This window comes from Octodon degus, unplaced genomic scaffold, assembly GCF_000260255.1.
Source record: "Octodon degus isolate 3935 unplaced genomic scaffold, OctDeg1.0 scaffold00136, whole genome shotgun sequence".
NCBI classification, from domain to species: Eukaryota; Metazoa; Chordata; class Mammalia; order Rodentia; family Octodontidae; genus Octodon; species Octodon degus.
The window spans coordinates 2,384,210-2,410,634 of record NW_004524712.1 but is presented as its reverse complement, the minus strand read 5'-3'; the positions used below and the strand labels follow the sequence as shown (position 1 = coordinate 2,410,634).

Genomic DNA, 26,425 nt, shown 5'->3' with positions numbered 1-26,425 from the left:
ACTTGGGATGCTTTGATTGATTGCTATGGTTCTCATCAACCTCCTCTTCCCCGCAAAGTACTTAAACAGCTCTGACTCTCAAGCGGAAAGTACAAAGAATCCTTAGGACTTGGAGCATACTGGTGCAGCCTGTGTAGGTTGCTTTCTAAATCTGCCTTGCGCTTTGCCTTTGCAGGTGGTTTGACTTTTCATAAAAGGAATTAAGGTCATTTAAAGGTAGGGCTCCCCCAAGCACTTTCCTCAAGATACTGAGGAAGGCTGTGTACAGGAAAAGGAATTTCTGTCATAGGGGTTTGCTCTAAAGAGGTCAGGTAAAAAGTAATAGCTAGTTCTTAGGCTTTTTGGTGATTTTTTTTTCTGCTTTGCATATTTTCCTGGCTTTCTAGACAACTTCATTTCTGATTTTATTAAAACATAAACCGGAGTAAAAGTTTAATCCCCCAAAGATGCTTCTTTTGTGAACATGAACCTTAAAAATTGGTGATTGTTTCTAAGTAAAATGAGGAAATGATTTAACAAGTTAAAAGCTATCAGTGATGTTAGGGAGGGGAAAGGAAATAAAAAAAATAATGAATTGGAAATTGGTTGTTTTAATAGGCAACTATTAGCTCCCACCCTGTGATCAGCATGGGCACTGCATAGACTAGCCAGGGCGAAACGTTAGACGTGCAGGTGAGCTGCCGACCAGGTAGTCTCTAGAGACATGATCTTACTGCTTGATACAAACTACTTCAGTTAGAAACAGAATTTGGGGTGTGGTTGCTGAATGTAGTGCTTTGAAGGACTTGCTTATGTAGTGCTTCAAAGGACTTTATTTGGTACCTTTTCCAAGAAATGTTACTAACTTGTATGGAATTACAAACTATTTTATTGTTTTTAATTTTTTACATTGTACATAGAAGCGCCATGTGATAATATTTTATTGTGCATTTTTCATGAGTTCAGTAATTCACAAGAGGGTAGGGAGGAGGGCTTTGCTGGATTATTTTCTATTAAAATAAAGGATAGTATATAGAATATACTTAATGTCACTTAAAATACTGGGTTACAATGAAATGAAACCTGGTTTGTTGGGTTGTTTTAATCCTTCAAGTTTTCTTTCATTGTTAGTGCTCTTTCCCTCCATTGTTGGGTTTAAAACATACAGTATCATTGTCATCTGGCCCCTGAATAATGGTCCTGAGGTGATATTATTAATGTGGCTTTTTAAAATCAAACTAATTATACTTGCCTAAAAGAGCCACATGTGTGTGACTCTAGCTGCCTGGTGCCTTTTGAGAGCCCTGGAGACAAGCTAGTGAATAGAGCTGAAAATTCATTCTGTATTTGATTAAATGGAACAGACTCGCTGCTCCTTACCCCAGCAGGGGCTATGAGAGCTCTTGATCCCCGAAGCAAGCGGCTCCAAGACCCTGGGAATTCCATTAGCGAGCACCTGAGGAATTTCTGCCCTGCAGTGCCTTTTTTGTATGTGGTGATGTGGGGTGTGTGTATGTGGGTATGCGTGTGTGTGTGTGTGTGTGTGTGTGTGTGTGTGTGTAGGAAGTGGAGCAGAGTGGTGATTGGAAGGACAGGAGCCGAGGGCGGAGAAAAGGCTAGAAGGCTCCATATGTTAGCGGATCTGAAATCAAGGCTGATTTAATAGCTTATCTTGTAAGAGAAAAGCCCGGCCCAAAGGTGCGTTGCTAGTGGAGACTTAATCATAAGCAGGATTGCAGTGATGTGTTTTTAGCACGGAAGTGAACCCCGGTGTCAGTACGGAAAGGTGCTTTTCTGCTTTTCCCTCCGTGGCACAAGCATATACACGTTGCAGACCTGGTAAGTTTTCTTTGAATGATCTTTTGATAAATATGTAAAATCTTGTTGCAGTTTGGTCTTGTCTGTAAGAGTTGATTGTGTAATAACTCTTAAACTTTGAGCACAAAGTCAGATTTTTGTAGAGATAAAATGCTTATGTGAATGGGCATATTTTAGTTTATTTTTTGTTTTGATAAGATTTTACTGTGCTTTGTTAAGTTATTGTTACATAATTTAAATTCCTTTAGCATGTGACTCTTTTCAGTTGGCTTCTAAGTTTATCAGATGTCTAGTATTTTTGAGGGATTGAATTGTAGACATGCTAGCAGCCCCACCAAAATAAAACCATAAAATCTTTAGAAAAGAATTTTGAGAAATAATAACATATTTCCTTTTCCCCATCGTTCCTACCTCCCCCCAGATAGTTTTTGGAAACAATTTTTCAGAATATTATTACCCAGTGTATGTCTTGGGTACTTTACAAGGAGACCAGTTCTCAGTGGTGTGGTGATATAGTTAATTGATTTTCTTCTGAGAATGTGGAATCCAGTGCTAATAGTTTCCAACTAATGCACAAGGCAGTAACATGTTTGATGATTAATTTGATACTATTTTTTGCTGACTAAAATCATGTTGTATATTCTGCATAGTTCTTTTCATTCTGTTATCATGTCCGGTGCTCAATTTTCCTGACAATTCAATGTGTTTAGGAAAAAGAAGCCTTTTAGAAAGAACATGTTTAATCTTTCCCATCTTAATCCTGGATATGCTTCTTACTAGTACAGCCACATTGGAAAGACTATCAGATGAATTGAGTAAACAGTGAGCTTAGTGCCTCTCTGGTTCGAATGTTAGTTGCCTTAGTGTGTGCTGTATTTTGATGGCTAGAGATGATTGGAAAAAAGAAAAATACTCTCTAGAATGTTTTGTTCTACTGTATATCAGTTGGAAGGGAAGTAGAATCTTCAATTCTTGGGAGCCAATGGTTTGCCTTCTAAAAGAGGAGCCCCATATATACTGGTTATATTATTGCCTTAGGTTACATAGTCTGCTTGTGTTTTGTTGCTTGGATCTCTGTGGTTGATTTTATTTTTGTGTTACCATAATACAAACAGAAAACTAAGAAGTTGATACAGAGCTTGCTTTTCAGTTCTGTTTATAGACCAGCTCGCCCCTTATCGTTTGTTTGAACTTGAGCAGTGATCTTGACTTAGCCTTGGGTTCTGCATCTGTAAAATGGGGATGAAGCCAGCAGTCTCTTCCACTGTGATGGGGATTAAATCAGATAATGAGACTAAAACATTTGGCAAATAGTAAAGCCTTTATAAATGTTAGCTGTTGTTATCTGTATGAACTCCTGGGCCTGTTAGTGTACTGCTTTGATTCTGAAGCAGTTACTTTGAAGTACTACTGAATAATGAGGTGTTCTTGGGAGGCAGTACCAGTGCGTAACTGCTGCAGTCTTGATGTGTTAAAGTCTTCTGAAATTTCTAGTTGAAACAAGAACGCACTTGGAAGGCAATGTGTTGCATGTTTTTTTCAATTGAGGAAAAATATAACAATATACATCTATAAGTACACAACTAGCATACACAGCGTGAACAGCTAGATGGATTGTTCTACATGAGCACACCTGTGGTGACCCTTAGCTGATCAGCTGGCATTTCCTTTACCTCTGAAGGCTCCCTGCTGCCCTTTCTTAGTCCTTTCTCTCCTTTGCAGTTGACTAGTCTCGCTGTGGATGGCAAGTTTTGCCTGTTCTTGAACTTCATGAATGTGGACTCATACACGGCATGCCCATGCCCACTTTCCTGAAAATCTCATTGTGTCTGTGAGACTTTGTGTTATAAATGGTCCTAAGTCATGGCTTTACATCACTGTAGAGTTTTTGTGTATTTTGAAATTTGTAGGACTTCATTTTATTTGCAGGTTGGGTGAGAAAAGACACTGACATTTCTTTTTGAATTATTAGGAAATCAGATTCTAGTGGGTATCTTAGAAAAATGACTGTAACCTCATCTTTGTACATAAAACTGAGTTGAAGGTACTGTGATTACCTTCAGTCACAACTCATAAGTCAGATCCTCTGATAATTACATTCATTTTGTTATTTGTTTTCACAAGAGAAAGGAGACTCAAAATAGGGAAAAAGAAACATTTAAGACAGTGTATAAATGCCCTAAGCAGTTCTTAGAATTGGCAGAAGTAATTAGTAGTCCAACATTAACATAATATTTTTAAATTAAAAATGAAACAATATAATTTTTAAAAAGCCTACTCCCCTAAAAAAAAAAAAGTAGAGCTAGGATTTCGTACTCCGGGGAGATTTTGCAGAATGTGCCACATACTTACATCAGGGAGAAGGGTTTTGGTGACCAGCTTAGTAACAATTGCTGTCAGACTGCTTCTTGCAGTTTTAGAACTTGTGCTTGTGTTGTCGCAATTTCCCAATATGCTAAACAATATTTATTTCACAAGCAGTGAGACAAGAATACAAAATGATATAGATGAATCAGCACTGTTTTTATTTCTCCTCACGTTTTGGAGGGGACTCTGGTTGTGGTTAATAGCTCATATTTCTCTTATTGGAAATGTTGATGAAGGATATTCCGGGTATTCTCCTTGGACACTAGCCATTTTTCTCTCAGGAGACATTGTATTTTTCAGCACTTATAAATGTATTAAATCTTACTGTTTGTTCATAGGTCCTTGACACAGGTCTTTCTTCCCAGATAGCTGTGTGTAGGGATGGGTTCCCCTCTACTCCAGAGCAGCATGTGTTTCCCCTTTCTTCTTAATTTATACCACCCGTGCCCAGGTCACTGGGATGGGAGAGTTGAAGTAGTGATAGGTGATACGTGATATGATCCCTCTTTTGTTCAGTAAGGCACTCAGAGATGCAGATTATGTTCCAAGAGGAAGAATAACTATCTAGCAAATAGAGCATTGTCATGGAAGGATATGGTGAAGGGCTTAAGCTGCTTATTAGTGCATATGCTGTACTGGTGTTTGCAAAGGATAGCATGGAAAGAATCTTTTCTGTGGGTAACTGGACCAAATGACCTCAGAAGACCTTTGTAAAAGCACTGAAGTTCCATAAAATGGGCTTTGTGGTATAACTAGTCTGTATACCTACCATATACATAGTTCTGGAAGGAGAGGATGTGTCCCAAATTCCAAAATAGCCATTGTAGAACTATGTTTTTCCAAACCTACCCCAACTTAAAGATGGGGACTGCCTCTGGGACTTTTTAAATATATCTAGATAGACTAATATCTGACATGGTAATGCTTCACAAGTAATAGTATTTACAACCTTTTTGATACATAGGATCAGTACACTGAGAATGTGCTGGAGGCCGCGAGTTGCTCCAGTGTATCCATTCCTGCAGCAAACTAGATGGGAAGTGAAAATTAGCAAATGCTTGTCTTTTCTTCACCCACATTTATCTAAACTTCGGTTTTAGGAGAGGAAAATAACTCATATTAGGAGAAAAAGGCCTGCATCAGTTACCTTCCCAAGCAACAGAACTATTTAGGATCTTTCTGGGATCCGTATGTATTTAACTTAGCTGGTTTCATATCTTGTATCTATAAATGCAGTACTTTATGATTAGTAATTGGTATTTAGAATGATTGGAGGAAGTCTAAAATGCCAAGTCACCAAAATTTCTGTTCTGTAAAGTGAGCTAATATATTGCTTTCTTATTATTTATATTTGTTGATACATACAAATATACATACAAGGTATACATGCGTACAGGTACCCTCACCATCTTCCCAAAACTTCTAAGTAAGCTGCTGTTATCTTTTCTGTGTTACCATTATCTTTCCCTCCCACCATCATTTTCAAGAATTTGGAGAAGAGAAGAGATACACGATATGAGAGGAAGAAATACTTTGTGACCCCTGCTTAAACTGTACCTCTTCTCCTGTCACTAGTCTTGGTTTTTCCTCCTCCCAAAACAGTCATTTTTCTGTATTTTGTCAGAGTAATATGTTTCTCAAGTATAAATCTGCTCATGTGTCTACTGCCCTGGAAATCCTTCCACGTCCCTGAATTGCTCACTTATTACAGTATAGGTCTTTACCACCCTGTGCACAGTTAACTACCTGCCTGGTGCTTCTGTTATTCCCAGCTATTTTGAATTCCTTGGATGTGTCAAGCTTTGATATTTCTCTCCTGCAGGTTGGGAACACAACTCACATGGTACTTAGATGATGTCTAAGTGCGTACATGTACGTCAAATCCTTACTTTTCAAAGACAGAGATGTCCTGTTCCCCTGTCACCTTCTTTATCCTTTCCTTGCACTCTGCATACCAATAACCTAATACTCAGATGTTCTGAATAGCACTGAAACTCATTTGAATTGTGGGTGGGTGATGGTCAAGTGTGAATTCTGATCTTGGAGTAAAGCCCAAGATTTACTTCTATAGCAAGTGGCCAAATAATATTGATGAGCTGGGTGGAGCATATGGATGGAGTAGGAAGATGCTAAGCCGTCTGCTTTAGATCTGTGAATGATGTGAACGCACAGTTTTGCTCTTAAAAAATCCAGTGAAATCATGACTTTCGTTTCAAGTTGAGAGTGAGGTACTGCAGCTTCAAAAAATGAAGATTATAAAAAGCTTTAGACAATAACAACAATAAGAAATGTCAAGACAGACATTGTCACATTATTATTATTGGAATGTTTCCCAAATATTTCAAATATTTTAACAAGCTTTTGTACTTAAAATGTATATATTTTTTCTGTAAAATGTATATATATTTTTCTTGGTGCCTAGAGAGCTGATACCATGTTTTCCGTGTTGCAAATGCTCTGTATTATGGGGTCCTGCAGGCTGTATACATCCTAAGAAGTGCGTTACGATTTCTGTCTCGTGCCAGGGAAATTTCTGACAGTTACTGGCTTTGTTAAAGTATAAGAATAAAAGTAATCGGCATTCTCTGTTTTACTATAAGTTGATATACTTTCACTGAGTAATTATACTCATTGCCTGGTTGGAGGTAGAATTGGCAAGGGGAGCAAATGTTTAATGGGTAAAGAGCTACATTATCAGGCCATGGAATTACTGTAGTGACATCAGAACTTGCAGACTATTCCAATAAAAAGAGAACTAGCCTCATGAGCTGGGGATGAGACATTTTTCCTGCCCATTTATTTTGGCTTCTTCTCCTGGTTTTCCCCTCAGGGCGTGTGTATAACAAAATAACAACATGGTGAGTAACAGCAGTAAGAATTAGGGCGTGAGCAGTTCCAGCCTGGCCAGGCAGATGCGTAGCACTCCCCTCTTTCAGTCATTCGAACTGTTGCTCTCGTGGTCATGACTCTGAGGGCACAAGAGTGGGTCTGACACATCCTCAGTTATAAAATGGGATCATCCTCACTTACTTGGTTTGATATTGCAGTATGTCTTGCATCATACTGAAAGTGTGTTGTGATTGATGGTGTGGAAGTGAAGATCTATCTGAGTGTGATTGAGGTGTTTGACTTAAGGACAGAGAATAAATACATCAGGAGTCAGTCTGGTGTCCAGTACACTTCGAGACTAGCGGAACTGCACTGAAGTGTTACTGCTCTGCTGTGTCCATCGTTCCCCTCGTGGTTGTGTCTTTCTGTGTGATTAAGGTGATTTTATTGTTTCCTCCAGTAAACCTTGTTCTTTCCAAGGGAAGTGGCAAGTTTTTTTCTACAGTAAAGAGAATTACAGTAAAGTTCTGTTGCTTGGGTTCTGAGTTGGTTCTGATGGTTTATTTTGAAAAACCCAATTCTAAATATATTACCTTTACTTAACATATTTACAAATCATGTTATAATCTGATTAGAGTTGTTCTGATAATTTGATTTCTATTTATTGAAAATTGAGTATTTTAAAAATAGTATGAATCCTTTTAGAAGTTACAATAAAAACAAACAGAGCAAACATTTCTCTTGAGTCCTAATCTGAAGCTCTAATCACTGTATTTTAAATAGTTTATATTTTAGTTGGATTTATCTCCTAAAAGAATTTGTATAGGCCTATATAGGTATTTCATGTAATCTGCATCAGACACTTATGCTAAGGGCTTTTTTCTTTTCTTTTTCTTTTACTCCCTTGGCTGACTACAGCCAATTTTGAGTCATTGTAAGACTGGTTGTCTAGCTGTGGTCTCCTATTAGCCTAGCAAACACAATTGCCATGATTTGTTATTTCTTTTGTGTTTGAGGATGCATTTTATTTTATTTTATTTTTAAATTTTTTTTATTTATGTGTGTGTGGCCAGCTCAGCCCACCAGGGGGCGGGCTGGCTGGCATGTGGTGCTGGGGATTGAACCGCGGTCCCTGTGCTTTGCTGAGCTTGTTCTAAGTAGGTGCTTTAGACCACTGAGCCATCTCACCAGCCCAGAGGATGCATTTTAAAAGCACTATTGTTGTAGTGGTTAGGTCTTAGAATAATTTCACATTTGTTACTATGGAAGCAGCTGCAGTGGGGTTTTTAATGGTATAATACAGCTTGTGCAGAGATTTGATATCAGTGCTCTGCGGCTTCTGAGATAAATTTGAGCTCAGGGATTTGACTGGGTGAATGTCACTGATGCTTGTAGGAATCTCGTAGATAACTCTCAAAGTGGGTTTCCAAATGTGAGTGTTGGGAAGGCCACGTTGATGCATCCTACCCCACACCCCTTTGAAAATGATAGTAAAAATTGTTTTAAAGAAACAATGTGTTACTTCTTAGTTTTTGATTTTTCATCCCAGATAGTCAGACTATTAGGGGAAAAAAATAAGTGATCAACTTTATAGAGCTGAACCTGTCACTTGGTCAGATTTGTGTTTTGTTATCTAGTTGTACAGAAAATAAAATTAGTTGAAGTTATAGATGTTGGCTGGCCCTGGACTCAAATCAGTAGGCACCACATATAAAACACTGTAGTCCTTCAACAACACACAATGAAAAGCTCAGTTTTTAGGGTTTCATTTGTACAAATACAGTTCTTTTTCCCTTCATTTGAAAGGTGAGTGTTCGGGATGGGGGGAATCCTTTCACATGTAGTAGACAAAGTTCCCATTTACTTGTAAAGGTTCTTTCAAATTCTTTGAGAAATAATGGCATATTTTGTGTCTGATTTACCTAGAGTGAATGTGTGCTGTGTGTGTACTTGGGAATTTAACAATAAATAATACAGTGACAAAGGAGTGAAGTATTACTTTTACTGAGCAGGGCTCTTGTCTCTGGGGTGCCCTGCAGACTTACAAGAATGGCCCCTCCAGGAGAGTGGGAAAGAAGTGTCCCGCCCTAGCCTGGGCACAGCATGCATGTAGACAGGCCCTAGGCACCCAGGATACCCTGTCCCTGAGCTCTTGCTGAGCGATTACAAGTGATTCCTTTCATTCTTTGCACAGAATAATGTTTTCCTTCCCTGTATGTCTGGTGATAATTTCTTAAATAACATTGACAGAACCTTTTGTATTTTGCATGATATTGTGCATTTTTCCCTTTTTTTTTTTTTTTGCTACTTATAAGTAAATTTTTTTTTTCCCAGCTCAGCTCACCCTGGGGGCGGGGCTAGTGAGGCTTGCAGTGCCGGGGATTGAACCGCAGTCCCTGTGCTTTTGCCTAAGCTTTCCTAAGCAGGCGCTTTAGACCACTGAGCTGTCTCGCTGGCCCTATAAGTAAAATTTTTGTGAAAGTCAGAAATCATGAAGACAGTAAATGAGTGTTGGTATCAGATGCAAAAGCTTTAATCAAATTCCAAGTCAGGTATCTTTTAAAATGTCTCAGTTGAATGTTGGGAAAGGGTGTTGGAAAGTTTAGTCTTTCTTTTTAGGCTTATTTTAGGTTATAATTGCACGTTTGTGTGTGCCTAATAGAGGAAAACCATTATATTCTTTTTTAAAACATTTATTTATTTATTTATTGGGTACAGGGTCTTGCTACTCAGCTCAGACTTGTAGTGAACCTCCTGTCTCAGCCTGGTTCTGGGGCTGGCACGTGGTACTGGGAATCCAACCCAGGTCTTTGTGCTTGGTAGGCAGGCACTGAGACCACTATCTTCCCAGCCCTTATTAAATTATTAGAAGCTTTTGATTTTGATAATTCTAAGCAAACTCTGTATTCTAGATTGTATTGACTTTGTATTGAAGTAAATTTTGCCTGGAGTAAAACTGACTCACAGGTATCTTGCATTTTTAGACTCTTTCCCCTAAAAAGTAACTTTATTTTTACCCCTAGCCTTTGGAATGTTTGCTTTTTCACTCCTTTCTTTGAGTAGGCAGTGTATTTCTGTTGATGAATATGAAGTTTGAAAGCCATTTCCAATTGTATTAAAGAAATTAGTAAAGGGGATATTTTAGAAATCTCATTAGTATTTGTCTTTGAAACAGTTGTATCCATAGGGGACTGACAATGGTGAGACAAAATTTGGTTTTTCACTTCTTGGATATGTTTGAATATGTATTCAAACTTTGTAGTTTTCTCTCAGTATTGCTTTTGTTAATTGTTAGCAATTTCTGTTTTGTTTCCTACATATAGGAAACTGTATATAGAATAGAAGTTGTTTAATAGTGGCAAAGACAAATGTTAATGCAACAGCATTTAACATTGGTGATTTGTGTTATTTAGCAGTAAATCAAAACAGTTGTTTAAAGGAATAGTTAAAAAATGGTTTTGGCGACCAGAATGAAAGGAAGGCAGGAAATATAGATAGTCCCAGAGCCAGTTTCCCTCCTCCTCTGTTGGAAGGGGCCGGGCTGTAATCACAGCAGAGAACGGCTCCCAGTGAGAGGTGCGAGGCTGTTTATTTTCACTCCAGAGATGTATATACTACAGAAGGAAAACTCTGGCCTGGCTTAACCTAACCAAGTCATTACTTATCTCCAATCTGGCAAGCAATTTAATTAAGGTTGACAGAGCTCATATAATATCAGAACCAGACTCTCTTAAGTGATTGATGAGGCTTGTCTTTTATTTTTTTTAATCTGCAGAGAGAAAAACTGAACAAGAGTGAACAGTCGTTCAGGTCTCTAATTGCTAAGTATAGGATAATGTAAAGCAGTCTTTTCTGTAGTAAGTAATATCTGTTGATAGGTATGCTATTTCTTAGGTTATAATTAAATGGCTTAAAAATAAAATATACTATTTTTAAGTCTGCAGGTTAACTGACTTCTCTGCGTTATCTTTCTTTTCATTTTTGATGTTGGGGATGGAATCTAGTGCTTCACATAAACTGTGTAAGTGTTCTGCTCCTGAATCACGTGCCTGGCCCTGAGTTGACTTTTTTTTTTTTTTTAACTTGTGTATTTGGTACAGGGTTTCACTACACAGCTTGGACTCATAATGATCCTCCTATTTTTAGCCTCCCTAGAGCTGGGATTACAGGTGCACGCCACCACACCCCTGGACTCACACCCTGGTCCCTACGCTTGCCTAAGTAGGCGCTTATGAATTTGACTTTTAAATGATTAAATTGTTGCAATCTTAGAGATCCTGCTTCTAATATTAACATTTGTCTTAACATGAATTTCTTTGATGTTATATATTCCTTAGTATACTGGAATTATTAACCTGTGAGAGATTTTCCTTTTCATTTTCTATTGAAATTGCATTCTTTGGGAGGATTTGGCTTTTAAGGTGTTTCCAACCTTTTAACTGTAATAAAATGGCTTGGGACATTGTAATAGTATATCTCAGCCATTGAGTGGTGCAGCTGACCTTTTTGTTAAATTATTTGTGCCTTATCTTATTCTCATTACCAACAAATTGAGCCAATGTGTGGCTGGAACGTGCCAAATGTTCTTGGTAACTCTTCAAATCTAATCTGAACAGTGTATTGAACCCAACTAATGAAGACTGTTTCTTGTTTTCATTTGACTGTTCAGTGCAAGTGGACATAGGACAGGAAGACAGTCCTACCCTTATTTTGGGAAGATTTAGCACATTTGTACAGTAGCCCTTCCTTATCTGCAGGGGATACAGTCTAAGACTTTTGGTGGGTGCTAAAACTGGGTGATGCAGAGCTCAATACATATTATTTTTCTGTACATACATATCTATGGTAAAGTTTAGTTTATAAATCAGGAACAACAAGTGAGTTCAAAAATAGTTGATAAATGGGGGACAGCCCACTCGGGCTCCCCTCCTGTCCCTCTCTTGTACAGGAGCTTTCTTTCCCTCAATAAATACATTCTGCTCATAAAAAAAATAGCTGATAAATTATGAGTGTATGCTGTAATAAAAGTTATGCAAATGTATTCTTCCTGTCTTTCAGAAGTCTTACTGTACTGCACTCATCCATGACTTTTTTTCACTCAGATGGATTTCTTCCTGACAGCATAACGGCTCTCATGCTTTGGAGCCATTGTTAAGGAAGATAAGAAAAAATTTTAGTAACTAGTGAGAATCCCATTCTGCTTCTTGATAGACTGGCCTCACTATTAAATTTTCATCACTGATGCCTTGGTTTGCAAAGAAGCTCAGAACTTTCTGTAGTGGTGTTGAACTTGTACACAGAAAACATGCACCACAATGCTACAAATGTGGAGGCTGTCTAAGATACTCCATCTGAAGCCTACCAAATAGAGGTTTAAGCCTGACTGCCTGTATTTATAAAGTTTTCTTATGGAGTTGAATATTACTTGTAAGATCCCATTACTTTTTTGATTTGAGGGAATATGATCTTGTATTTGAAATTATTCTTTTTTTAAATTGCTTGATACAGGGTTTCGCTACTCAGTTCGGACTCATAGTGGTCCTCCTGTCTCAGCCTCCCCACTGCTGGCATTACAGGCATGTGCTGCCAGGCCTGGTTCCAGTGTGGCACGGCTGAAGCCAGCATGGTTTGTGGCCACTACTTTTCTTTTTACCTGTTTACCTGATTGAACTCAGGTCCTTGTGCTTGCCAGGCAAGTGCTTATGCCACCAAGCTATCTCCCAGCCCTGAAATGACAGTTCTTTTTTTTTTTTTTAATTTTATTTATTTATTTATTTATGTGTGTGTGTGTGTGTGGCCAGCTCAGCCCACCAGGGGGCGGGGCTGTGGTGCTGGGGATTGAACCGCGGTCCCTGTGCTTTGCTAAGCTTGTTTAAGTAGGCGCTTTAGACCACTGAGCCATCTCACCAGCCCCGACAGTTCTTATTTCATCCTTCAAAAACATTCTCAACCCAGATGAAGGAAGTAGTTATATATTTAGTTAGTCTATAATATTTTAATTAACATCATGTCTTAACTGAGATGACATGTCTTGCATTTTGCTGCACCCAACTTGAATAGTGTTCCGCTTTTTCAAAAGGAAAAATTCTTACAAATTCATAGTTTTGATTGAATAATACTAATCTTCATTTAATACAAAATAAATTAGATGGGAGTGTCTGATGAAATTAAAATGAATTTCAAAGTAAATACAATGCTTCAACAAAGCAGTCAGGCTCAGGTTGCTGTGGTTCGATCCCCACAACTCAAGCCAGCCAAACCAGTCCTGAAGGCATTCGGAGCCAAAAAAAAAAACCAAAAAAAAAAAAAAAACAACAAAAAACCAAAGTAAATATAAAACTATAAAGCTAATATAATTCAAAATTTTAAAAATTAGTTTAAAATTTTTAAATTGATGCAGTTGAGTTTAATGGCTTCAAAGTTTTTTGTTATTTTTATGTTATTTTGATTTCAAGCATGATTCCCATTTTTTTTTTTTTCTTTCAGTTGAGACAGAGTCTTGCTTTATAATGCAGGCTGGCCTTGAACTCACTGTGTAGCTCAGGCTGGTCTTGAATTTGTGGTGATCCTCCTGTGTCATCCTTCTGACTGCTGGGGTTACAGGTGTGTACCACCACGCCTGATTGTTTTTCCTTTTGAACAGTGCACTTATTTTTAAGCATCAATCCATTATTTAACCCAAACACCTTAAAGTATACCCCAATGTACATAATGCCTCCCAAATTCAATGAAATCTTTTTTTTTTCTTTTGCGGAACCAGGGATTGAACTCAGGCTGTTGCGCTTGCCAGGGAAGCGCTTATTCCACTGAGCCATCTCCCCAGCCCTCAATGAAATCTTTTAATTATGTATTAATACTTCTTGTACTGAGCCCCATGTTATTATAGGACTCAGGCAATATGTGTCCCCAAAGTATGTACGCCCGCCTGCTGTGTCTTGTGCCTTTTGAGTTTGGCATGCCTGTGTTGCCATGAGCTCCAGGGTATTTCACTTCTACTTTTCTTTTTACCTGTTTCAAAGTTTCCTTGAAGGTCATGGAATTCTGTAGCATATCTGACTTTCCCATGTCAGTGATGTGCTTCAGAAGCCCAGATGCAAGGTGGGTGAGGAAGTCTCGTCTTTGGCTGATGATCTGGAATATGATAGGCCTAGTGGCGACAGACACTTACTGGTAGTACAGAAACATACTAACATTGTTTTTAAGTGAATGGTATACTTCCCAAAATCCTTCTGTAGGTCAGAAACCAGGAGAACTAAAAGCTTATTCTTCCAGGATCAGAAGAGGCTTGTGTTTCCATTGAAGCGAGTGGACCTGAGCATAGTCAGTGAGCAGGGCTTGCTTTTATTAGGAGGCTGTGTGCATAGTGGGGAAGCGTAGGCCTGCGGTCATCCGGAGCACAGCCTCACCCATCATTTATGAGTTGTGGACTCTCAGGGAAGCTATCTGAGCTTTCTGCATTTTATTTTCCTCATTTGTAAAATGGAAGCACCAATGTAGCTGCAATTCTTTGGCATAACAATAATAAACTCATAAAGCATGTTTGGTTATATACGGAGCCCGCCAAAAATATATATACACACTTCAGAAAAAGAAGAACTTGCATAAATATGTTAATACTAAATTTATTGAGACATCATGAGGTTAATACAAGTTACCTTTGGCTTCCATAATTATAAGAGGTGCTCTCAGTGGTGGCCATCAGCCTCCAGACGTTGATTAGTATGGTGACCTTACGCTCTGGGGAACCTTGGCCACTGAGATTGCTGCACACGAAATTGATGCATTTTAGTTTCTTCTCTAAGGGCCAGCAACATAATAGGTTTTCTGTGTGATGCAGCATCCTATAGGGACCCTCATAGGAGGGTAGCACCATCTGTTGAAAACCCTTTTTTTTTTTTTTATTAAGTGTGTATACATTTTTTTTGGCAGACTGTGTGTGTGTGCACGCGCGCGCGCGCGCGTGTGTGTGTGTGTGTGTATGGTCACACACATTTCCATACAAACCAATTGCTTTCTGCCTAATGGAAGTGAGAGGTAGACATGGAGTAGATTAGTAGATTTGGTAAAAATTTTTGTGTGCATTTGGAGACTTCCCCCTCCAGTCAGTAAGCATGTGGTCACTGGATACCTCAGGGAGGTGTCGTAATTCTGTGCTAAGGCAATTTTTTTTTTTTTCTTTTGGCGGAACTGGGAATTGAACTCAGATCCTTGCGTTTGCCAGTCAAGTGCTTATCCTACTGAGCCATCTCCCTGGCCCCTGTTAGCCCTGATTTAAATACTTGTATGATATTTTAAAATTCTAATCTTAAGTATTTAGGGAGATGAAATTTGTTTATATAAACAAATCAGTAAATTGGTATTGCCTGATGACTGATCTGGCTCATCTGTCTGTGTAAATTATATCTGCCAAATTGGAAACTTACAGAAATATTAGCAGGAAGTAGAACAAATTGACTTGATAATCTTAAGATTTATAAAACAGTTTGGTGATTTGAGCTTGTTTGTCTAGTCTGAAATATACTTAAAATGGTTCTTAAGAGTGTTAGCACCCTTATGTGGTCAAATTTGGATTTAGCAGATCTTGCTATTGATTTTGACTATAGATAGGATTATCATGTTGCAGGAAGTATAACTATATACTAAAATACTGATGCTTCAGTTGCTAATGCTGACCTCTGTCAGAAATAGACAAAGAGTCTGTTGTATTTGTTTTGGCTGCAGATCCTTAGAGCCACTCTGAGTACAGTGATTGCCACTGACCCGCGGCTGATTGTGCTACGCCTTCAGCGCCTTCCAGATCACGATGGGTGTCTTGCAGATTAGGATTTATTTCTATTTGTAAACAAAGCAATAGCACTTCTGGTGTTTTCTGAGTGTTCTTTAAGTTTAAAGAACTTGGTAACACCCGTTTAACCTATGGGCACTTCTTCGTCTAGTTTTCTGTAGTTCTGCCTCACGCTTTTTGCTACTCATCTTGACCTCAGTGCCTAATTTAAATTATATATAATATAACCTATTTGCTATTGATTTTTAAAACTTGGCATAGAAATAAATAATTTATTATATTTATAAATTTATATATAAGTATAATAAATTGTTATATATATTCCATAGAAGACTAAATAAAATCAGTGATCAGGTAATAGGTAATAAAGCAGTCTCTTAAACAGCTATTTTATGTTGTTTGACCATCCTTATCATTTGTGTTGGCTATGACAATTAAGTGATGGTTAAATGTAATTGTCAGCTTGACTGAATGATGAGACTCTGGAAAAGGTCATTGGGTTATGCAGGCACTGTACTCACCGTGGGTTAACCCACGGACACTCACAGCTGAATGGGATGTTAGGAGCTGAGGCTCAGCTGGAGGGGTCACTAGGCCTGCCTTTGAAGGGTCTGTCTCCCCCGACCCTGCTCCCCAGCCCAGCTTTCCAACCTCTACGAAGCAAGCGACTTCCCTGCACCTTACCCTTCTGTCGTGCAGTCCCTGCCTTTGCGTCAGTTCCCTGTAGTCGGAAACCTCTCAAGCTGAACTGAAGCAACCTCTCCCTCCCATACAGCGTATGCGTTGGGTAGTTTGCATCAGCTGTGAGAGAGCTACTTTGGACTTGAACACTTGCTGTGTCTGGCACTCTACGTATTTGACGTGAAATTTTATGACAGTATACGTGACTTATTTGGTACTCCATGTGCATGCTAGAACTCTTTGGTGTTCTTGCTTGGAGTTGCTACCTTTTCCAGCCAAAACAATTTGATACTGGCTGGTTTTGGTACTCTAGCACACAGCCTGGAATCAGTTGATATTATTAACAGTAGTTTCTTAAGTTACTCTGTAATTTCCCAGGAAACATTGCTTGGTTTTGTGCAGTGTGAGTTTATTCATTTATCAAAATTTATGAAGCATTTTTGTGTATAAGATCACTTCCCACATATCAATTATTGCTATACTCTTTTTAAAGTAAATGTTAAAAAAAAAAGGTAATAAAAGAAAACAACAGACAAGGAAAAAAAAAAGACAACTTCCCAGGTGTTGGATATACAGCGATGAGTACACAGACGCCTCCTTCATCGTGGCCCTGACGTGTAGTTCATTTGAGTCTACTAGAAAATTTTTAAAAATAACCTTTCTTTTAAGAGCACTTTTAGGCTTCCCCAAAACTGAGTGGAACATGCAGGAGTTTCTCATGTACCTTCTCCCCCAAAGAAGCTTATATTTATGTGACCTGACCTATTTTTATTTATTTTCTTTTTCTTATAGTTGGATAGAGTCAGATTCTGCACTTTCCCTCTATGAATCCTGGGCACTGATGTGTGCACACGTGCAGTCAGATTGAATTGAAAATCAAGGCTATTGCTTCAGGTTTTAAATCCTCAAGTTTTAAAGTGGTGCGTAGAGAGCAGGGTGTAATGGATACTTTTCTGAGTTGACTGTAGGACTGGATATGACAGGCGTCTGCCTCTGAAACACCAGCTTCCCTGAAAGGTCTGAACATTTGGCCTTCTTTAATGGGAAACATAATTATGAAGATGGGACTTAAGGGTTGGGACTTGGATACCAGTTGGGGCTTCAGGCCGGGTAGATGGCTCAGTGGGATAAGCGCTTCCCTGGCAAGCACAGGGGCCTGAGTTCAATCCCTGGTTCCGCAAAAAAAAAAACAAAAACAAGTTGGGGCTTTGTGAGGGGCAGAGGCCTATGGATATTGAGGAGAGTGACACTGCTGCTCTAAGAAGATTGTGTTAGCTGATGTACAGCATGAAAAGGTCTGTAATGTGAGAGGCACATGCGTGCTCTGTTGCTCTTTTTTCCCTCACATTTAAGCAAAGTGATTCTAAGACGTCATATAAATCTGAAGCTGGATATCTTAGGGGACACATGGCTTAGCCTGTTTCATAAAACATGTGTGGTGTTGAACTTCTCCCACTGACTTAAGATAGTGAAAATGTAAGTCTTTAATTGTTTCTTCTTCAAAGTAGCATGATTTTTTAATGGAGCTTTTATACTTGTCTGGAGTAGAATCGCCAGCCATGTAGCGATTGCTTCCTAAAGCCACGTGCATGCTGAAATTATTGGCTGCTTACCATTTTTGTATTTTTCTAATGAAACAATGAGATTAGATGGCATGCCTTAATTTTTTAAAATTTATATTCTTGGTTAGCAAAATTTTGGCACTTACACGTGGGACAGAAAGGTGTTTTTTAATATACACATATTTTTAAATTTATTTTTTTAATGCTGGAGATTGAACCTAGTGCCTTAATCACGGTAGGCCTTTGCTCTGTCAATGAACTACAACCCCAGCATCCAAATATTTTGTCTTTAAATCTTCTGATAATTAACATTCCAAAGCCTGGAGATTTTTGCTATAGTTTAAATTTAGTAAATAATCATAAAGCTGTATTAATCAAGATTGTGTCTTCTTTGCTATTTCTTAAGGTAGGTGTCATGTTTCTTTATGTGTAAGATTTATGTCCAATACAGCATAAATGAAGTACAGTTCTTTCTCTGGCCAAAGCTTAAGCTGACTTTTTGTCCTTCCCATCAGAAATGGAACACCTCACTTTATTAAAGGGCACATTCATCATTCCGTACACTGAGGATAGGAGGAAGCGCCTAAAAGCCTTTCTCTATTTAAAAACTGCTGTTTAGATGTTGTATTAGTACTGCTGATGGTAATTTTAATTAGTAGTATGTTTTATTTGCATCCTGAGGCTGTTGAAGCAGAGATTGTAATTCAGATAAACAATAATATCTGATGTTGTAGAACACCCACACTCGCATCTGGGCATTCTTAAGGCACTCATTTAAGTTGGCAGAGCAGCTAGGAATAGAAGCAGGAGATGATTATGTGATGAAGCAGTACTGGATTCATTGTGGTAGTTCTGTAGCCGCATAGTGTAGACTGATCAGATTCAACCTGTCCTTTCCACCTACGTAGTTTACAAATTGGTAGTGCTCTTTTGTCATAATGATCCTTTTTTAAGGTAAATACTGAGTCTTCATGAGAAGACTGGTGTTTCCCATTGTAGATGGTTTGTGATAGTGCCCTCAGAATTCTGTGATACCTCAATGATGGTTTCCCTGTGACATGTTGATGTCACTTACAAAGCAAGAACGTTTAGCAGGTGAATTTCTCATTTTTCTCATTTCTCTATGTGAATATAAAGTAAAGGGGACTACTTTTTGAAATTTTGACAATAAAACTATAAACTTGACATCTCCTATTTTTCTTTGCAACTTCAGTTTTTTGTATTTTTTTGAGTGAACACACAGACTTTGCCCTTACACATCAAAGCCGCGAGCTGCTATTCGGTGCCGAGGTTTCCTGGACTGTGGACGGCGTTGCTGCTCTTCCCTTGCACCTTTTGTAGGATAGTTGTCGGAGTCTTCCTGAGATGAAGCGCATCTGTAGTGTGCGAGGTACATGCGTGCTCCTGTTTCTCTTTTTTTCCCTCACATTTAATCAAAGCAGTTGTAAGATGTCATAGAAATCCAAAGCTGAAAAAATGTGGAGATTTTCCCCTTTTCATATAGAGCTTGTTATGTTACACTAAGTTAGTGAGTGCTCCCTGAATAACATTCTTTTTTTTTTTTTTTTTTTTTCTTTTTTCTTTTTGGCACCGGGGATCAAACTCAGGACCTCACACTTGTGAGGCAGGCACTTATGCCACTGAGCTATCTCCCCAGCCCCTGCTTGAATAACATTCTTAAGGAAAAAAAAATATGCCAGATAGGACTGGCAACTAATAATTTTGTTTCAACATATTGCTTAAAAAAAGACATATTGTCCCCTTTAGAAAAACTTTTAGATCTTAAATTACATTGTTTACATATAATACGAGAATTGAAGGTCTCAGAAATTCAGCATTTTCGGAAGTAAGCTCAGGATCTCTGTTGCTTTATCTTACTTTTATCACCCAGCACCCCACGCATCTTTTGTTTTTCTAAATACCTTGAGTTAGTCCTACCTGGTTCATGTGGGGGAGCTTAATCACGGTGCGGAATCGAGAGTAGGACTGTTAACACATAATTAGGCACGAAGCCCTTGCCCGAGTGAGTTAGTGTCGTGAGCCTGGGAACGGGTAGTCCCGCAGGCCTGGAGCCCTGGTGAAGCCAGTGCAATCTTCTGCTGTGCTGCTGTTTTCCCTTCCACCTTGCGATGACGCAGCGTGAAGGGCTTCCGCTGCTGCTGTTGTGCCAGGACATCTGGAATTCGTTTAGAGTGTTTTGGCACTTTTTTTTTAATGCTCGTGAGTTTCTGGTTTTTTAAAAATAGCTATAATGAATAAATTGAGTCATAAAGTTGGGGTTAAGAAAATGTGGGATTACAAGTCAGGTATAATCATAATGAGAATGATTTTATAATGATTCTTTTATATATGTATTGATACTGAAAATGACTAACAAAGGTTTTTCATAAAAGTTTACTAGGTCTGTCTGCTGCCATAGCTTTTCTAATTCTTCGCGCGTGCGTGTGCGTGTGTGTGTGTGTGGTGTGTGTGTGCGCTCGTGCATGATGCATGAAAATGTATGTCCTCTTCTGCTTGTCCTGTTCGTTGCCCGGTGCAGCAGCTGCGGCCTGGCTCAGCTTAACAGAGATGTCCCAGCGAAGTTTTCTGTGTTTCTGGTAGACAGACCAGACCTAATGCCAAAGAGAACTTCGCAAGCTCCTCTGATTGGACTAAAATTTCATGCTATGTTTACGAAGGTATTGTGAGCTCAGTGGACTTGTTTTTCTACTTTCTCATCCGATCACTGCTTTGGTTTTTACCTGCCTACCCCTGATGTGAGGTTTTCTGGAATGTGCATTTCATTGATATAGGCCACAGAGTGTCTTGTGTCATGACTTAGCAGTCAGTTTGTGTCAGTTGTGTACTGACTGCTCAATAACTGTTGATTGACACGTGTGGTGGCTTTTGAACGTGTCTTTATCCATGCACGGGCATTCTTGCACAGTGGGGTGGCGGATTTGATGAAGCTGTGTCTGCTTTAATTACCATTACCGACTTGAGAAAAGCAGGGACTCATAAGGATCCAGACTTGCTCAGTTATTTCATGTAGCCTTATGTTAAAGAGGGAATAAGGTAGTTGGAAACTATTGTCAGTACATTCCAGTTCTCTAGGAAACTCACAACCACAGCTCCCACAACCCAAAAGTACTTGAGATTTGTTGTATGCAGCTAGTATTGATTTGAGTTTATCTACAGCAAAGATACTTTTATGAGAATTGTAAATTTTCTTATTTGCTTTTACCTAAATGCTAGACTTCATATAATAGAATATACTTTGTGGACATTAGTTTCTCCTTAACTGCCCCCCATTATTAAAATGAAATCTAACCCAAGCCCCTCAAGGTTGAGTCTTTTGTAATTGCCAGAGAAAATCCTGTACTCACGTTAGTCTGCTGTAGCACTTGGTAGGGTCTAATCAAAGCCTGAACTTCTAAACAACTGTATTAATTATATTACCTATTACTTAACGTAGAGCTCCTTTTCAAATGTTTCCAGATGCCTCCTCCTCCTCCTGAAGAAGGTTAGCCAAGTGTCTGATGGCATCTTTACAACGTCAGTATCTTCAAGCTTAGCTAGTTTATAGCAAAGTTAAAAAATTTGTTTTATATTTGTTTTGTGGTTACCATAACTCCCTTATTTTTACACACAAAGCCAACGCAATGACAAACTTGAAAATCCACCAAGTATTGAATTTGTAGCAAGTGTTAATTCTATAGTGCTTGCATCAAATTCCCCTTGAAATTCGCTATTTTATCTTTCCAGTAATCTCTCCCAGATAATTTTTTAGCAGCTATATTTTGTGAAGCTATGTTTTTAAAAATTCCTAATGCTTCTGTACAGTTCACCATGGATGCCAAGTTTATCTTATCTGCACAATTCTCTATTTTCTGTACTCCAGAAACAGGAAGGAAGTCTCTGTTGGAAAGAGTGGAACAGAACATTTGAATTGTTCTTTTTAAAAAGCACACAAATGTTGTGAGTAGAGCCTAGCTCTACTCCGAACCCCTCTTTAAGTGTATAATTAGGACCACATTGATGCCTGGTGCAGCTGGTAGCCCCTTGCCGTTGCCTTTTTCTACTCTGACCCCTGATCCCTGTGACCTGTCCTGGGGTTAGTCCTAGTCCCTTTTCATTGTGTTGGTGCTGAAGTAGCTCATGTGGAGTTGATTATTTCTTTGCTCATTTGGCCTTTTTGGTGCCATAACTTCAAGTCGCTTCCATTTTCTCTGTCCACTTTTGGCCGTCTGGAGTGAAAGGAAACGCTTTTGCAGGCAGCAGGATCATTTGTATGCTTGGCTGACCCCACTGAGAAGTGGGGGGAAGGGTCCTGAAGTCTGTGGTGCCATCCCTGTAAAGGCGGATCTGGATGATGCGGCAGTCATTAGTAAGTGCTCATGCAGTGGGTGCCATCAGTGTTTCAAATTGAGTGGCTTCTCTCTGGTAAGAAGAGAGTCCCAGCCAGGGAGATAGCGCAGTGGGATAAGCACTTGCCTGGCAAGTGCAAGGGCCTAAGTTCTATCCCCAGTTAAAAAAAGAGAGTCCTGCCAGTTACTGCTGGTGCATCTGGGTAAAGTTTGATGCCCTCTTTCTTCTTTCATAGTACTCCTTGGTTTCTTGACACAGTTATGTGGCAGCTCAGAGAATGCACTGTCAGTTGCACATGGCTGCTTTTAGGAATTCTTTAGTTTTTAAAAGAACCCACATACCTCCCCACAGAATAACATGCTAACTATTAGTGTGTTTTTTGCAGTTAATGATAGCCCCTTCCATGCCTCTTTTCCTTGCCCCTCCCCCTGTACTCTTATAAAATCACTGAAGGATGTTTGCCAGCTGTTCCTCTCATTGTAGGATATCCCGTAGGACAGCATGAAGACTATCACTGATCAAAGCCCTGAGTAATCACCCAGGAGCGAACAGCTTCAAGCTGAGTCTGATTACCTTTGAAAGGTGTATCAGTGTGAAATTTAATGACATTTCAGTAGTCATTTTTTTAAAGTCTTAAGTGGTTGATGGCATCCATGGGATATCAATTTCCATCTTTTTGTTCTTGAATTTTTTCTTTAATAATATGATAGTGTGGCTGATTTTAAGGAGTTCAAAACCTTCGGAATTGGCAATTTTTAGAATTTAGCTGGAAGGCTGGGGAGATAGCTCAGCAGTCTTAAGTGCCTACCTGGCCACTGAAACCAGGCATGGTGGCCCACACCTGTAATCCCAGCACTGGGGAGGCAGAGACAGGAGAGTCACTGTGAGTCCAGGCTGCCTCACGAGACCCTATACCAAATACATACATACGTACATACATACATACACACATAAAAGAAAATAATTCAGCTGGAGAATTTTTCCTTCTTTTGGATCAATAGTTATTCTTGTCTGCTGTGGACCCCCAAATTTCCTGCTCCTCCCCACCAAAATCTGTTAAGAATGTCATGCTCTTTCTGTTGGCTTGGGCTGGGGTCTCCCTTACATCCACGTACACCGGTGATCTCCATCCTTTCTCTTCCCTCTGTACTCTGTAGACAGTAACCAGGAAAGAGCCCTTGCTTCTCACGGGTCTCCTCTCTTGGCGAATGCACCTCATTCCAGTCATCAGTCCGAGTCTGGACAGCAGCCTCCTCAAGGCGGGAGGGAAATAATGAAATGGACACGTGAGTAGGTTCCCACCTATCGATTCTGTTTCTTGCATCTTTTGTGTAGGTCTGTGCTTTAAATACTTAAAAAGCCTTTAACATTTCTCTCTTGATAGTTCTCTGCTACAGGTCATCAGTTCCCTTTCATGGAAATCTTCAGCCATTTCCCATCGTGCAGGGTGTGAGTTTGAGCTTGTCATTGCCTGCAGCACAGCCTTGCACTTTCTATGTCGGGATGAAAGGCAAACCCCATGACGTGCCTTATGTTGTTCTTTATGCTCTCATTTCTCTCTCCTGGTGCAATGTTACCTCTCGCAACAGGTTATCCTCCTGTTCTCACTTTCTTCCCCAGACCATACTTTCTTCCTCTATTTCTGATTCTACAAATTGTTCTTCTGCTTGGAATCCATCCCCTTTGCTCCTCTTCTTCTCTTCATCTCATTCTCTAAATATATTCATCAGATACCCCTAATCATTTTTTCCTCAGAGAAGTCTTCATCCCCCAAGCCTGGGTTAAGTGAGCTTCCGTTTTTCCTGTAGCGGCTGCCTGTGTATTCGTGGCTCACCCAGTCCTGCCCTCATCTAACTGCTTTATTCTCTGAAAAGCTTTGTTTCCTAAAAATTCTGCCTTCTTGTGAAAATGGTGTTTGTGAAAACGGTGTTCGTTGATTTGGGTGGAAAAATAACATGACATGCTCCATCCTAACCAGAGAGAGCCGATCTTCACAGAAAAAAAAAGGACACTGACTGGACAATGAAAATATATCTATAGGTGCTAAACAGTACTTTGAAGTCAATTTAAAAGTTTGCTCTTATGGAAAAAAAATAAAATAAAAAATAAAAGTTTGCTCTTGAATAAAACACACTGGGTTGGCTCTGTCTGTTGAAGGAGCAGACTTGAGGGTGGTAGCTCGTGAAGGAGGGACTGTGAGGAAGTTTGTTGAAAGTGGTTGGAGAACCAAGACATGGACTTGCAGATAGCAAGTTCTTTAAGGTTCTTTAGTATCTTGCCTACAAGTTGCACTTAAAAATAAAGTTAAAGCAGAGAACAACATCTTACAGCAAAGTGAAGGCTGAGCACGAGGGAGCTTCCTGACCTGAGGAAGTGGTGGTTACCACTGCAGGCAGAAGAGTAGGAAAAAGGTCACTGTCCTCACTGCGCTTGTGTCCGCAAAACACCCCGTTTGGGTGCCATCCAGACAGCATGCAATCCAGTCTTTCCTGTGTGATGCTTTTCAACTAAAAATCATGATGTCCAATCAAGTGGTGAGTTCATCTTGGAAACTGTGATAGCCAAGCGCCCCTTTAAGAATGTTTTTCTTGAGTTTCTGGTTGGAAATTTGTTACACTGAGTAAGAAGAAAACAAGTAACTTTTCAACAATTACCATGGCAAAAAGTTGCTCTCTGAAGAGTTGCTATGTTAGATCTAAGTCTGTATTGTATCAGCGGATTCTGTGTCTCATTTGTTTGAGGCCCAGCAAGGCCCACAGCCTGGCACATAGTAGACATGCATCGAGAATCTGTTGAATAAAAGATGAGTGCCTGTAGCTCGCCCTCAGTGCTTTTTGCTCTCTTTGCACTTACGACTTTTTTCTTTGTTCTGCACTTAGTTAGGTTCATGCCCCTCTTTTCTGTTGAGCTGCAATCTCCTTCATTACAGGCATTACGCCAGGCCTGTCTTGTACTGCTCACGGGATCACATCCCAAGTAGATGTCCAATGTCTGGGCCAAACTGATCGAAAGAATACTGGCATTTGTTTTGAAAAGTTTTATAGGAAATGTTAGTTTCTTAGCTATTTTATTTAAATATTCTGAATGGAAAAAACCCTAATAGTAAGATAAAATTGCATGGGATTGAATTCCAGGTAGTTCAGTGTTTGGTTTTTGTTTTTTTTTAAACTGTATTGCACATTTGATTCCCCTACTAAAACTACTCAAAAATAATCTTGCAAGAATTTTAAAGTAAATATATTTTAGTTTTTCTTTTTTTGTGGAGCCGGGGATTGAACTCAGGCTTACCAGGGAAGTGCTTATTCTACCGAGCCATCTCCCCAGCCCCTAGTTTTTCTTTTTAATTGCTATGAAAAACTCATTTTTCTCATTAGTTGATAAATAGATATTTTGAAATGGGTAGTTTGAAAATAGAGATAAATCCTGTTTTGAAAGAAGGAAATGAGCATATTTCACACAGAATAAGATTCCTTTAAGAAGAAACAAGCAATATTTTTTTTTTTTCTATTTTTGAAGAGCTATCCTGATCCAATAGCCAAATTTTTGTTCACAAAGTAAAGACAGTTATTCCTTAAACTTGGAGGGGGGAGGACAGACTCTGAGAAAGTATGACATACGTGTCTGGGGAGAGGGATAATTCAAAAAGACAGCCTCGATCGTCCTTTGGAGAGCAGAGGCAATGCTTCAAAAGCAAAGTAATCAAATCTAAAAATTCAGGAAGGACTTTTCCCAAAGGATTATTCTGGCAGCATGTTGAAGAGGGGTTATAAAAGCAGTAAGTTCACAGCCTGAACAATAAGTTAAGCAAACGTTGGGGAAGTATTTCCTTTCCCATTCTAAGATGAGGTATACCTTTAGCCTCCCTTTGCCAACAGAAATGCTGCTAAGCTTGGACAGCATATAAAGTGCAGTTTGTTATCCCAACAAATTGCCTTCTATGTAGGTGGGAGGGAAGGCCTTAAAGCTTCAGCTTAGGAAATACCAGCCCTTCTTTGTGACCTCAGTATTCAGAGAGAGAGGGAGAGGGAGGGAGAGAGGGAAAGAGAGAGGGAGAGAG

The 26,425-nt window shown here is 39.3% G+C and overlaps 1 protein-coding gene across 4 annotated transcripts in view; it reads left to right on the top strand.

The window, feature by feature from the left end:
• Window positions 1-1,624: 1,624 nt before the first annotated feature.
• Cdon (cell adhesion associated, oncogene regulated) overlaps window positions 1,625-26,425 on the top strand; it is a 99,099-nt gene continuing 74,298 nt past the window's right edge. Inside the window, exon 1 of one of the 4 annotated variants that reach the window (XM_023701466.1) lies at window positions 1,625-1,818. Coding sequence is in view for 1 of the 4 variants with exons in the window: in XM_023701463.1 (XP_023557231.1) it covers window position 10,850 (1 nt within the window). In the remaining 3 variants the exon portion in view is untranslated. Of the gene's footprint in view, window positions 1,819-10,775; window positions 10,851-13,574; window positions 13,597-19,388; window positions 19,412-26,425 lie in introns of those variants that run through there. The other 3 variants (XM_023701463.1, XM_023701467.1, XM_004641398.2) reach the window with 3 other exon arrangements.